This window comes from Balaenoptera borealis (assembly GCF_965194805.1).
Source record: "Balaenoptera borealis genome assembly, chromosome: 17".
Taxonomy (NCBI): domain Eukaryota; kingdom Metazoa; phylum Chordata; class Mammalia; order Artiodactyla; family Balaenopteridae; genus Balaenoptera; species Balaenoptera borealis.
Genome location: NC_138876.1, coordinates 8,448,102 through 8,462,045, shown reverse-complemented (window position 1 = coordinate 8,462,045; position 13,944 = coordinate 8,448,102). Strand labels below are relative to the sequence as shown.

The 13,944-nt window shown below is 37.7% G+C and overlaps 1 protein-coding gene across 17 annotated transcripts in view; it reads left to right on the top strand.

Annotated features, from left to right (window-relative positions):
* Positions 1-12,338, top strand: part of PHF20L1 (PHD finger protein 20 like 1) — a gene marked incomplete at its 3' end in the record, with an annotated part of 77,034 nt that extends 64,696 nt beyond the window's left edge. For 11 of the 17 annotated variants that reach the window (XM_082363756.1, XM_082363759.1, XM_082363754.1 and 8 more), the window contains 6 exons: positions 1,160-1,341; positions 2,336-2,435; positions 3,824-4,019; positions 7,164-7,524; positions 8,794-8,959; positions 10,838-12,338. In XM_082363756.1, coding sequence (XP_082219882.1) covers positions 1,160-1,341; positions 2,336-2,435; positions 3,824-4,019; positions 7,164-7,524; positions 8,794-8,959; positions 10,838-10,980 — 1,148 coding nt within the window. The remainder of the gene's footprint in view (positions 1-1,159; positions 1,342-2,335; positions 2,436-3,823; positions 4,020-7,163; positions 7,525-8,793; positions 8,960-10,837) is intronic. The other 6 variants (XM_082363755.1, XM_082363750.1, XM_082363766.1 and 3 more) reach the window with 1 other exon arrangement.
* Positions 12,339-13,944: the final 1,606 nt, after the last annotated feature.

The window sequence follows — 13,944 nt, the reverse complement described above, 5'->3', positions numbered from 1 at the left end:
ACAATGCAGTGGACTCTTGCTTGCTCTCATGGACTCTTGACGTTCTAGAAAGGGGAGATGAATAAGCAGCAGGTGAAGGAATGGTTGAGAACGTGACTGCAGGTTAGGGTGGTGAGGTAGGCAGGAGCCAGCTCTGCTCTCTGTTCGAGGAGCAGCCTCCGTTTCAGGAGCCTGTGAGCAGTGGTGAGGTCTTGTGTCACGTGCCAAGTGATGACTCGGTTTCCCCAACATGTCTCCACCCACACTCCGGCAGACCTGTGGTGTCCTGTCGTCATTTCTTTCCCTTTGTCGTGAATAAATATTTCCTTATATTTGCCTTGATATTTTTTTCCTCAATAGCCTGAGCTAAATGATAGTCTTTGACTCAACGCCGTTATAAGTACAACTTAAAAACCTAGGATTTGAATAGAGTTGTATATAGTGGTCATCAATATAACCTAACTTCTAGGGTATACTTACTTATTTTTTTTAAAGATTTTTATCAAAATGAAATTTAAAACATTTTAAAATTCCTTAGGGAACTCATAATCCCAGTTTAAGAAATGCTGAAATCATGAAGAGCACAGGCTGTGGAGTCAGTCCTGGTGTGCAGTTGGCTTTACCACTAGCTGGCTGCATTACCGAGCAAGTCATGTCATATTTAAAGTGCTTTGGATGGTACCTGGTGTATGCTAAGTGCAGTGATAGTTGATGATACTGATACTGTTAAGAATCCCAGTATTGCTGTCAGGACCCTAGGCAAGCTCCTTCACCTCTCTGAAGCGCTGTGTAGCTGTATGGTGCAAATAATGAACCCTGTTCTTTTTACAAGCCATTGTTGTGAGGATCAGAAAGGATAATGTTTGTGAAAGCATTTGAAAACTGCAAATTCTAATTGTTAATGTCAACCTTAGCCCTCACCTCTGTAAGCACCTGGACTAGGGGATACTTTCTGAGTTACTTGTAATGGTGTTAACATTAAGATGTAAAACGATCATAGTTGCCTGAGCTTCAAAAATCATTTGTTTCTTTGTCTAGAGACAAATACTGTATTCCCATTCATCTGCCCTCCCTTTCTAAATACTTAATAGCTTATAATCACTTCCTATAGTGCCTTTCTTTCTAGAAAATGACGTAAAAATGAAAAAAAATGCTGAGTATGCTTTTATGTATATTCTAGACTTATCGGATGTGGATTTCCTAGATGATTCTTCAACGGAGAGTTTGCTCCTCAGTGGGGATGAGTACAATCAGGACTTTGATTCAACCAATTTTGAGGAATCTCAAGATGAAGATGATGCGCTTAATGAAATTGTGCGATGCATTTGTGAGATGGACGAGGAGAATGGCTTCATGATTCAGGTGACCTGTCTTCCCTTCAGCCCTGAATTAGTTCAGGTGCTCAGCACATTCATTGGGGCATCTGTGTTCTCTTTTTCCTCACCGTCCTTTTGAAGATGGAGGCTTCTAGCTTAGCGTCAGGTTTAAAGTACCAGTTGTAATGATTGGCAGATCTCTTCTTCAGATGAAGTAGACTGTTTTCTTATCCGAGGATCTCTCTCCGGGATGTTTATTTTGAGGTCTTCGAGCTGAAATTCTTTTCAAGAGCCATTAAGGTGGCTAAGCGTCCACACTGAAGGGTAGACCATAGCAATTCTTTTCCTGCTGGTCTGGATCCTGTTGTTTAATAATTTACGTTATATAGTCACCCTTCAAAGGGCAGAAAAGTTTCCACAATATTGAAGATTAAAGGAAAGCTTTGTTGCAAGGATTACCATTACAAATAACCTCTCCCTGTAGAAAAGGTATCTTTAAGAATAAAGGAAAGCCTAACCCATGTTTTGTGGTTACATTTGGAAGATTCAGAGATGTTAGTTACAGAAACGAAGAAAAAGTAATCATCTTTTTCCCCCCTTTTCAGTGGTTTTCTCAATAAGGGAACTACAGATTTATAGGTTCACCACACAGGTAGTACTTTAAGAGGTTGTTAACCTAATGCACTGCTACAAAGTCGCCTTTTTTTTTTTTTTTAAATTTCTGCACTTTAATAAGCTATTTTTAAGAGTTCTAAGGATGTGTGAAAATAGATGGGAGAAATAATCTTTTGCCTTTTTTATGATTAAACCAGTTTATCAAAGCACATTTTAATGGGTGCAATGAGAGGAAGTGCTTGAAATAGCTGACTGTTTCAGAAGTGAAATTTCTCGGAAGTCATCACTTGCTTTTGTTATGTGGATTAAGAATTGAACTGGTGGCAGCTGCCGCAGCCGCTGCCGCAGCAAGACTCATCCAGCTAGTTGAAGAGAAGGGGTCTGTCTTGATTTCTAGCGAGTAAAGTGCGGTTGTTTCCCGGCAGTGTGAAGAGTGCCTGTGCTGGCAGCACAGCGTGTGCATGGGGCTGCTGGAGGAGAGCATCCCGGAGCAGTACCTCTGCTACATCTGCCGGGACCCTCCAGGTAAGCTTCGGTCCCTGTGCTCACCGCAAGGTGTCTGGATGTCTTGTTACATACAGGTTCCGTTGTACGTCAGCTGTCTGAGACACCATGACTTCTGTGTCAGCTAGACTCCGCTTCCATGTTAAAATTTAAAACTGGTTTTCACTGTTTGTTATGGTTTCATTTTCCATATTAATTATTTAGGCAAAAGCATTAGCATAAATTCCTTAGCATAATTAACTGCCTTACTGGAAGGAGAGGGTTGTGGCTTTTACCTGAAGAGAACTAGCTCCTTAATCTACTCCTGTGTATTGATTTCTAAATAGGTTAACATATGGCTGTTTGAACGGACTCCTAGTCTGAACTCACGCTCCTGCTGACGCGGTTTTGAACGAGTGTCTGATAGTGCTGCATATCAACCTAATGTCAGAGCAGATGGGATGTCCAGTTATCACGCCCGACCCCTTTAGTTTACTGATGAGGCAGCGGGGGCACAGAATGTCGCATGCCTCGTGCACAAGGATGGTGCTAGACTGGCCGCACCGAGAGGAAGCCCTGTGCCTTTGGGCTCCCTGTCCCCTAGGTGCCTTCCTCCACGCAGAGGCTCTCCGAGCAGCAGTGTTCTGCATATCGTGTGCACTTCCAGCTCCGAGGCAGAACCCATCTAGACATCTCAAATGAAAGGCTGCTGCCTTGTTCTGTCTATCAGAAATAATAATAATAACAATAGCATTAAGAAGCAGGAGAGTTATCCAAACCTACATGACGGTAGGCATTTGTTCATTCATTCATCCAGCAGCATTTATCGGATGCCTTCTATTTGCTAAAATCTGGTGGTGCGGGGTAAGGTGATTGATTCTAACCACGCCTTCCTCTCCCTCACAGTATAGTAGGGGACACAGACATAGAAGCAACTAATTGTAATAGGATATAATTACTGTCGGTGGTTAAGATACAGGATTATATTGGATTCTGTGAGCTCTTAGATGTGAGGGAGCAGTCCTTAGTCAGTTAACTAGAACTCTCTGTTTCGCCCAGTTCAAAACAAATGTTAGTGAGAGAAACAAGTACCCCTGTCTAGTTTCTATCGAGCCCTTTTGGCCTTTTTAGAAAACAGATGACAGAGACATAAAAAATGGAAAGCAGCACACTCAAGGTTCTTCTGCAGGTGTGACCTGCCACTGACCACATCCTTCATGGAGTTTGTCCTGCTTACCGGGCAGGAAATCTGAAGGTGGGGGGAACTCTCACAGTGCCAACCCCTTGAAGCACTGTCTGACTCGTCTTTTGAGTTTGTTCTTAGTCCTAGAGCTCGCCTTGTTCACTGAGTGATGTTAATCGGGTAGCAGTTGAAGGGAAGTCTGAATAAGTGGAATCCTTTGTCACTTCAATGTCAACTTTATCTACAGGTCAGAGATGGAGCGCAAAATATCGTTATGATAAGGATTGGTTGAATAATGGGAGAATGTGCGGGTTATCATTTTTAAAAGAAAACTACTCTCATCTCAATGCCAAAAAGATAGTTTCCACACACCACCTGCTTGCTGATGTCTATGGTGTTACGAAAGTCCTGCATGGGTTACAGCTGAAGATCGGAATCCTAAAGTAAGTGACGGGCGGCGGAGGGAGGGGCACACTTTAGTGTGAATTTTAATTTAAACTAAATCGGTTGGCTTTTTGCAGGTTCAGATTAGCAGCTTGGAAGACAGAATAGATATTTGAACAAATTTTAACTTTAAAAAAAAGGAAAGGTTAGTAACTTTTTGGATGAATAGCTCCTTCATGCCTATTGTCCTGGGATAGAGAAGCGTGGGTGAATAACAACGGCATCTAGTATTTCAGCAAATGTTAGTCCCGTGACACTGTTTTGTGGGCTCACCTTGCGCACAAAAGTACAGTTGCTGTGGTGAACCCTTTGGTGTGTGTCCTCCTTCAGGAATGCTGTCACGATGAAATAGATGCAAAGGTATATTTTTAAATTACCTTAAGATTGGCTTTGAAGGGAGCCAGCAGGTCATGTAATCTATTCGTCTCCTGTGTACCAAATATGTTTTAGTCATCCCAGGCAATTCCTCCTTAAAAACAAAACAAAACAAAAACAGAAGAAACACTGAGCCTCCATAAGTAACATATCAGAATGTTCTTGAAGTCCTTGTTTTTAGTTCTTCCTAATACCTCCCTAGAATTTCTCTTTAAAAGTATACATATTTTATATAAAACAGGGTGATTCACTGGTTCCTCACAAGTTTTTCTTTATTTTGACTCACTTGCCTGGGCTGGAAACGTGCCCCTTCCCTTCCTTCCATCCCCGTCCCGCCCCTCCCGCGGTGGCGAGGCCCGCTGAGTACTCTGTCCCTGTGGTTCCTTACCGTCCCCGTCTCTCTCCTCACCAAGACCGGCTGAGCCGGGCTGTTCTTCTCACGTGAACGGTTGCCATATCTTGTAAATTCCCGGTGGCTCCAGCCTTGTGCTCTTTCAGTTCATCCTTCATACTGTTGCCAGTGTGATCTAGTAAAAGATAAAGAGGAGTTTGTCTCTTTGGAGCTTAATATACCATCGTGTCTTCCTGGTGCCCAATGAGAAGAGTGCAGGCTCATTCAGCATGCACTCTGAATCCTTCCACGATATGTATTCTCTCTGTCATTTTGTTGTCATGTCTTCCCTCTTCTAATTTTCCCCCCAAATGTTCCAGCTATACCAAACCATAATCGCTGAATGAAGCATGCTTTTTCATAGCTCCAGGCCTTTACTCACAGCCAGAATAACCTTCTGCCATTAGTCCTTCTAGCAAATGCTTTTTCATGATTACCTTCCCAGCTAGAGCTGATCACATCCTTGGCAGACTCCATGCGTACTGGTTTCAGGCACTTTGGTGCACCTTGTTTATGTCTGCCTCCCCTTACTAAGCCATGGGTTCCTTGAAGGTAGGGCTTCTGTCTTATTCATCATTTTATTCCTAGAGGTTAGTGGAGGGATAAGTACTCAGTAATTGTTGAATGGAATTTGCTTCGGTTGTATGTCATAAACCTGAATATGGATTTCTTTATAAAAAGTCCATGCAAATGCTAAAACTCAAAGGAGAAACTAAATTATTAAGCTAAGCTTTTTTTTTTAAAACCTGGTTGTCCTTGACATCAATATGAATTTCTGTACATTCATAATTTCACTAAGGATTTCAACTGGACAAATTTTGCCTCATGCCTATAGGCTCTCTTTATGTTAATATTTCTAATAATAATAGTTATTATCACTAGCTACTATTTATTGGAAGTCTACTACAAAACCTGAAATTGGTGGTTTCATGTGCTATTTCATTTAATCCTTACAATAATGTTCTTACTTTGTTTGATAGATGGGTAGTCAAAGATAGAGGTTCTGTAACTTGTCCAAACTCCTCCTCTAAGGCACAGCAGTATTCAACACATTGGACTATTGAATTACAAATCTAGCTTTCCTTCTACTATGCCTTTTACTGTTGAAGAATTTTTGTATTTTCTGGCTATTAAACTATTAGGAGTTCAAAAGATAAAATTTATAATTTCAGAAACAAGGCTTATTATTAGAAAACTAATTTGTCTCCTGGTATTCATCTAATTTGGAAATTATCAGTTCACAAACATTATTGAGCCTTCTGAAAGGTTTATGCCTCCAGAATATCCTCCTTTTACTTACTACAGAATATGATGAATGGATTCCTCTTTTGCTTACTACAGAATTTTAATTACTACAGAATTAACTATGCGATATCATGCTCACATGTTTAGTGAGGATGGGGGTAAAGGGATATTGTCATGGACTGTTAGTGAGCATGTAATTAGTACAGCCTCTTTGGAGGCCACTTTGGCAGTACCTGTCGGAATTAAAATGTGCATACATTATCTAGGCATTTCATATCTAGAAATTTATCTGACTGCTAAATTCCCACTTGTGTGCAGAGGTACACACATGCAAACACACACACACGTGTATTGGCGGGGAATTGGTTGGTGAGACTAGACTGCAGCACATTAATACTGTTCAGCTACTAGAGTGAAACTAAGGGAAAATCTCTATGTACTGACAAGGCAAGATGCCCTTACGTGTTATATATGAAGAAGGCAAATTGTTTGAGAGCCCCATTTGTGTAAAAAGAAAAAGTGTGTGCTTACCCACTTAAAAAGTAATTTTATATGTACAGAAAAAGTGTGGAAGATTATACTTCAGTTATCTATGATTGCCATGGCAGGGAGGTTTTTACTTTGTACACATTTATAATCTGAATTTTTTGTCATGAGGAAGTATCACTTTTTGATTGACTTAAGATGTTAAAATATGCTCATGTAAAAGTTTTTCATGTTGTACAATTTTAAAAAATACAGTGAAAAATCAGTAAAAGAAGTGCACATATCAAATGATGATGTGAATTATCACAAAAGTACATTCATTATTGCTTTTCTACCTGAGTTTTATTTCTATAAAATTATGAAAATTTACATTTTGGATGAAATTCTGGGGCAGGTTAACCTAGAAAGTACCTTTACTTTTGTCTTGAGTGGCTGACCTCCTCCTCACCTTGTTCGCTTGGCAGTGGTCTAGGTCTTCAATAGAGAGGTGGGGATCAGTCCACCTAAGTCAGTACACTGAGCATACAAAAGGCATGGATAACTGAGGGTTAACTGTGTAATTTTACATTCTGAAATTTATTGTGGCATTATACTTGTTACTGGACTTTTTTTTTCTGAACTGCTGTTTCTCCAACTTTATTTTAAGGAATAAACATCATCCTGACCTTCGTCTCTGGGCTTGTTCTGGGAAGAGGAAAGATCAAGTAATTGCTGGGGTAGAAAAAAAACTAATGGTGCAAGACACAGTTAATGTGGAAGAAAAGAAGTATCATGTACAGAACCATAAAGAACCACCTCGTTTGCCCCTAAAAGTGGAGGGAACGTATATAACAAGTGAACACAGCTACCAAAAGCCACAAAGTTTTGGTCAAGACTGCAAAACTCTCGCAGACCCTGGGAGCTCAGATGATGATGATATTAGTAGTTTTGAAGAAGAACAGGAATTTCACATGAGAGATAAAAACCGTTTACAATACCCAGTAAAAGAAGATGGAATGGCCGGAAAGGTATAACTAGTTCATTTGTCTTTGCTTGGAAATACGATAGAACAAAGGAAAATTTTGTGAAATAAAACATACTGAGTTCCCAGATTTTACTTATATTTCCAAGTTCACAAGTACCTTGTTAGGGTAAAGACATTTTTTGCTTTTGCTACAAGAAAACACTGGCCATTTGAACATTTAATTATCCCCTAATTCAGAAATGTAGTAATTCATTAAACTTTTGCCTTAACAAAAGTTTCAAGTTTATAAGTACACTTAGATGCCTCTAAAAACCATGAGCCAAATTTTTTTCCAAATGAGAATGTCTACGTGTGAAAACATGAAATTGCATATGGGTGTGTATATATTAATATAATTTGTGTTCCTTTTGTATGTGTTTTAGATAAAAAGTGGCACTTTTTATCTAAAAAATCGTCTTTTTAAAAATTACAGCATATTTGTATATGCATATCAATCACATTATGCAGTAAGTTGAATTCTTATAGCTCTGTGTACATTGAATATTTATAAACTTATTTCTTGTTCACAACTTAGAGATGTCGTGCCTTCATTTTTTATTGATTTTTCAATTAGCAATACTGCTTTAAAATTAGTTCTTTATTTTTCTGGCCTCTTTTATCAAGTAAGTTCTATAAATAAATACTTAACTGAATTTGAAAAGCTTATATTACCTGAAATTTTGTGGTAAATTATTTTGTCAAATTAATATCCCTCTTATGAAGTGAGTTATCGCTGGTGAAACTGAGGTCAGATTTTGTGTGTGTGTTAAGCAGTCTGCAGTTTTTAAGTTTTTAAGGGGTTTTTCTCTTTCCCTCACCTCATTGATTTAGCTGCAATAATAAAGTCCAGTCTGCAGTTAATTATGCTTTATACTAGCCTTTGCCAACTATCTTAATTTTTTTCCATCATTGTTTTTTGCCTTCACTCCACTTGTGACACAGCTTAGATTAACTGAGGAAGGGGTCAGTCAATTAGCTGGGCTTTCTAGTTACAGAATATAATTAGCTCCTTCATTTCTTCAGCAGGTTTTATTGAAGGCCTTCTACCCTGTGTAGCACTCTACTAGACATTGTGAAGAGACATAGCAGGCATGTCTGCTTTTCAGGACCATCAGATGTAATTTAGTTATGTGCTAGTACTTCCTTTAAAAATATTCTGGGAGTCAGGTTTGATTTTACCGATCATTGTGGGTAATGAGGTTTTTAATGCGTCTTTCCCTTTATGACATTACATTTCATCCAATTCTTTGTTTTTTCTGTTGGCTCTTTGGAGAAGAATTCAGCTGAAAGGAATACAGTATTTGTTTATAATGATAAAAAGGGCACTGAAGACCCGGGAGACTCACATCTTCAGTGGCAACTCAATCTCCTTACACACATAGAGAATGTGCAGAATGAAGTCACCAGCAGGATGGACCTGATAGAAAAAGAAGTTGATGGTAATTTAAGAAAGAACTGAAATACAATTGCTGTAGTCTGTAAAGTGTGTTTATTGCACTTTTGAATAATTTAATTGAAGTTATTTGAAGCTTTTGAAATTATGGGACAGAAACTACAGATGCTGTCCATGCTCATGGAGCTTTGCTGCTCCCTTTACATTGTATTTAACACATCTGGCGTTTAGGGTCTTTTAGTCTCAAGACAGTATGACTGGATATTTTAGGGATTTTTTTTTTTTTTTAAGATGGATATTTATTAAATATTGCCCACTTGCCAGGCACAGTATATACCATATGGAATATTTATTATTCAATGAATAATAATATTATTATTATTCATTGAATAATACTATTCAATAAATAATATTTTTCAATAAATAATATTATTCAATAAATAATATTATTCAATGAATATTTTCATTGAACTGTGTTTTTTTTTTGGAAGTCAGCATAAGGACTTTAAGCATATTTGAAATATGGGGGAAAACATTTTGTTTTCACTTTGGACAGTGTTTGTTAAGTGAAATTAACAACAAAGAACTCTTGCAAGGTTAAGCAGATAAACCTTAAGTTTGCATACACATTTTCAAATGTTTTTCTTTTATATTTAAAAATTTTATTGCACTGGAGCCCTAAGGAGTGGACAGGAAAAATATTATCCCCATTTTATAGTTGAGAAAATAGAGTAATTTAGATTACTCGATTCCTAATCTAGTGTTTTCCTATGCTTTTTGACTCCATTTTTTTTAACCTTATAGATTGTATCTCCTGCCCCCCCCTTTTTTTATTTGCAAAAGTATGTACTACTTTCATCCCCCAGTAAGCTAGAGTTCCTACTGCTTTGTTTTTCCCTGTGAAAAGAAGAAATGGAAACCCATTTCAGAAGCATCTTCCATTTGGTAATAAGCCAGTTGTAGAGTTAGTTTAGTTAGTTTTAAGTAGATTTTTTTTATATATAAATTTATTTATTTTATTTATTTATTTTTGGCTGCGTTGGGTCTTCCTTGCTGTGCGCGGGCTTTCTCTATTTGAGGGGAGCGGGGGCTGCTCTTTGTTGTGGTGTGCAGGCTTCTCATTGAGGTGGCTTCTCTTGTTGCAGAGCATGGGCTCTAGGCGCGCTTCAGTAGTTGTGGCTCGCAGGCTCAGTAATTGTGGTGCATGGGCTTAGTTGCTCCGCGGCATGTGGGATCTTCCTGGACCAGGGCTCGAACCCGTGTCTCCTGCATTGGCAGGCAGATTCTTAACCACTGTGCCACCAGGGAAGCCCTTAAGTAGATTTTTGAAGAAGAAGAAAATGCAACTTGATGCTATCTCCTATTATTATTAATAAAAAGTATAGAATGTAATTAATTGCATTCTGCCTGAACTTCTAATATGCTTCTTTTTTTTTTTTAAAGTACTGATAAAATAGTGGGAATGAAAGGACACTAAGAAATTGCTACCTCCTTTCCTTTGTTAAAAAGAACTTCTAGATTTACAAAAATGGTTAGAGTAGCTAAGTTTCATTTAAAATGGAGATGATTTAAGCCTAAATTAATAGAAAGCTTGAGCAGGAACAGGGAATATTGTCTCCTGTTCCAGAAGAGAGTAAAAGGAGACACTCAAAATGCAGTTACTTTATATCTTTAAAAGGAAAAATTACCTAAAATGACGACAGATAAAACAACAGATAAAGGTTACTAAGAGGGGCTAGAACTCTTGTGGGGTGAGGTGTAGAGGATGCTTGACTGCTCAGAAGTGACTTCTGTACATTGGCTTTCTAGCGAAAGGGAAGTGAACTCTTTCTCCCTCACTTTTTCAGCCTTCTAATTATACCATGTTTTGACTGTGTTTTCAGTTGCCGTTTAAATGTGTTTGTTCTTCTCTTCTCTCTTTTAGTTCTGGAAAGCTGGCTTGATTTCACAGGGGAGTTGGAGCCACCTGATCCTCTCGCGAGGCTGCCCCAACTTAAACGCCACATCAAGCAGCTCCTAATTGACATGGGCAAAGTACAACAAATAGCAACTCTCTGCTCTGTATGACAGCAGTGAACACCTAATGCAAAGAATGTGGCTCTGTTCAGTCGACTAATTTTTATTATCCACACGGCTGCTAAGTGGATGGTTAAAAAACTTAGTGATGTTTGGTCATTTACTGATTTGTGACATCAATAGGATGGCACCTTGGAAAGGAAAATGAAGAACAACTTTATCAAGGAAGCTAATATTAAAAAAATTTATGAGCTAGATACAAATGATAACGTGTCATATTCCAAGCATCAGTGGAGGTAGAATATAATCTGTGCTAAGGGAATCAGATTGGCAGGATTTTTGAAAAGTTGCTAACGTGAAGCTCGAGATACCTGTAGAAAGAAATATGGTGTATTACATAGTTTTTAGTAGAAAGATCTATGTTTATAAACCAACATTTGGCCCAAACCAAAATTGTAGAGGAAATTTAAATTCTGGAGAGTTCTATAAGCTTGTTGTAAGAACTGTCTTCTCTGCAGTTGATCTAGCTGCACCGAAGTTTAGAGTATTGAAACTTTTATAGGATCATGAGCTGTTTCTTAGGTGATGAATGTCCTTAATCAGAAAACTGACAGTAGAAGTCTCACTTCTGAGGAAAACATTTGTGGAATTCTTACTTCATTATGAACATATTTTAAAAACAAACAACAAAATAATTGGAGTTTATTGCTGGCATTAAGCTCACTGTAAAAAACAGAATGGCTCGCAGAAGGGTCAGTGTGCCAAATGATGATGATACGGCTGGAAAGAGAAATTTAAATCCTGTGGGAGTTCTCTCACCCAAGTCTTACATAATGCCATCAGCCCATGAGAAACGCATATATCACATATACTATATAGAGAATATATATAGTCAAATTTCAGTATTCAGGTTTCAATGTACAGTTTGATCCTGAGTATGCTTGGATTTGCCTTCAGAAAAAAAGAAGTTGTAAATAACCTCAGCTGGGATGAGGAGTGACAAAAATATCAAAATAATTTGTGGCTGTGGATTTTTTAACTGCTGGTAGTGGAATACTGGAAAAGCTTCATTTCTGAAGATGAATTTTATTTTTAAAAAATACATACGCACTCAAAACTCTTAGCTTTGATCACAAATGGACAGATTTCTGAAACCAAAGGCAACTCAGTTGCTGTGTCAGCTCTTGCTGGATTTCGAGCCCAGGTCCTCCCGTCTGCCAGTGCTCTTGTGAGTTGTGTGCTGCCCCCAGTGCTCTGCGTGCAGGTATGCGTTAAGTGTGTGTGCTTGTTTGAAACAAACACTCAACGTACATATGTACATAATCTACACATATTTATATCTACACATATCTAGTTTTATTACTATAGACTATAAGAATTGGTGGTTAACATGAAATGTTACCTTTTAACAGACTGTTTTTAAAAATTAAAAATGTATGTACAGGTTTTGAAACTTTTTTAAAAAGAGGAAAAAAGACTGTTAGGAGGCTATTTGATGACATATAACACTTGAATATTTTATGCCTCGTTCTGTTGATCAGTTCTAGCAATCTGTATAAATGCATTTTAGAACTGATGGACAGTAAACTTGAATTTATCTTTGATAAGAATACATGCCACTGTACATTCAGATATTATTTAAATTTGCAAACACACTGTTCTATATGTAAGGTACTGTATGTAAAACTCTTTATTAAAACAATTCCACATATCATAAAATTTCAGCTTGCCTTTTTGCAGCCTTATATTTTGATGTAAAGATGATTAAAAGAATGTGCAAAACAGTCATTAGACATTTTTATTGCCTTTTGACATTCTCCAACTTGACAAATGTGCCAAAGATCACAGACATAAAATGCAGCCCTGTGTATTTACTTATGATACATTAACTTTGTCAAAAATCTTACTGAGAAATGAAAAGCTTTAGTAGAGGGATATGAGGTAGTTATTAAATTTGCATATTAAAGTAAAAATAATAGTGCCTATATTTCATGTGTGGAGTAAATTTGCTAATGTCTGTATTTCAAGATTGATACTTTGTCTTTCATTTGTGTTTTAAAATAATGGCTCTGATCTTTTCCCTATTATGGTTAAATTCTAGACATTGAATTTCTATCTTTTTTTTCAGAATGGAGCAAGTAGCATCCTTAGGCTGTGAATAGCGGTGTTGCCTAGATTCTTGTCACATGCACAGAGGACCCTTTGTACCCAGTGACACTCATATTCTTAATCCCTGATGACCACGGTTAAGTTAATGTGCATTTTTTCTTGGAGTATCTTAAAATTAGATCACTTTATTTGTTAGCAGCCAGCAAACTAGAAGTTCAACTAATAATTAGAATATTGAATTTTTGCTCTGCTTTTATGCATATGAATTGGGAGTCTGAATTTTTACTTTACATTTTTAAAGTAAATCTGTATCAAATTACTTGTACGCACATACCCACTTAATATAGAGTATATCAACAATTGGTTGAAGCCTTTTAGCAACTAGCAGGCCGAGTCATTCCTTATTTAGGAAAGTGAATTCATTTTTGAGAAGTAAGTCTATTGTGTGAGGTTTCAGATGAGTTTTCTTTCCACTTAGTCTTACTTTAAAAATGTGAGTATATATATTTAAATATGAGCAATAAACTAGAGAGGGTGTTTCTTGAAAAGATAACTGTTCATTGCTACCCAGACAGAATAGACTGACATTGGTGGGGAAGGATCCTTCTTAGTATGGTACTGATAAGTATAATTTGTACTTCTTCATACTCCTGTGTGTTTCTACTGACTTATTATTTTCAAACTTAAGAGTAGTACACGCTTTCCTTAAAGGAAATTGATTATTCTCATAATTTCAGGTAAAATCCTTTTTCCTAACACTCACCTTATTTCCACTGACTTATGTCCTCTCAGGTGTTCATATTCTGTATGTTCAAAATGAAGGAGCCCATTTCCCCTCCAGCCAACTGGGTCTCCTGCCAGCTTCACTCTCTCTGCTGTAATATCACCACCCTAAGAGCCCCGGCT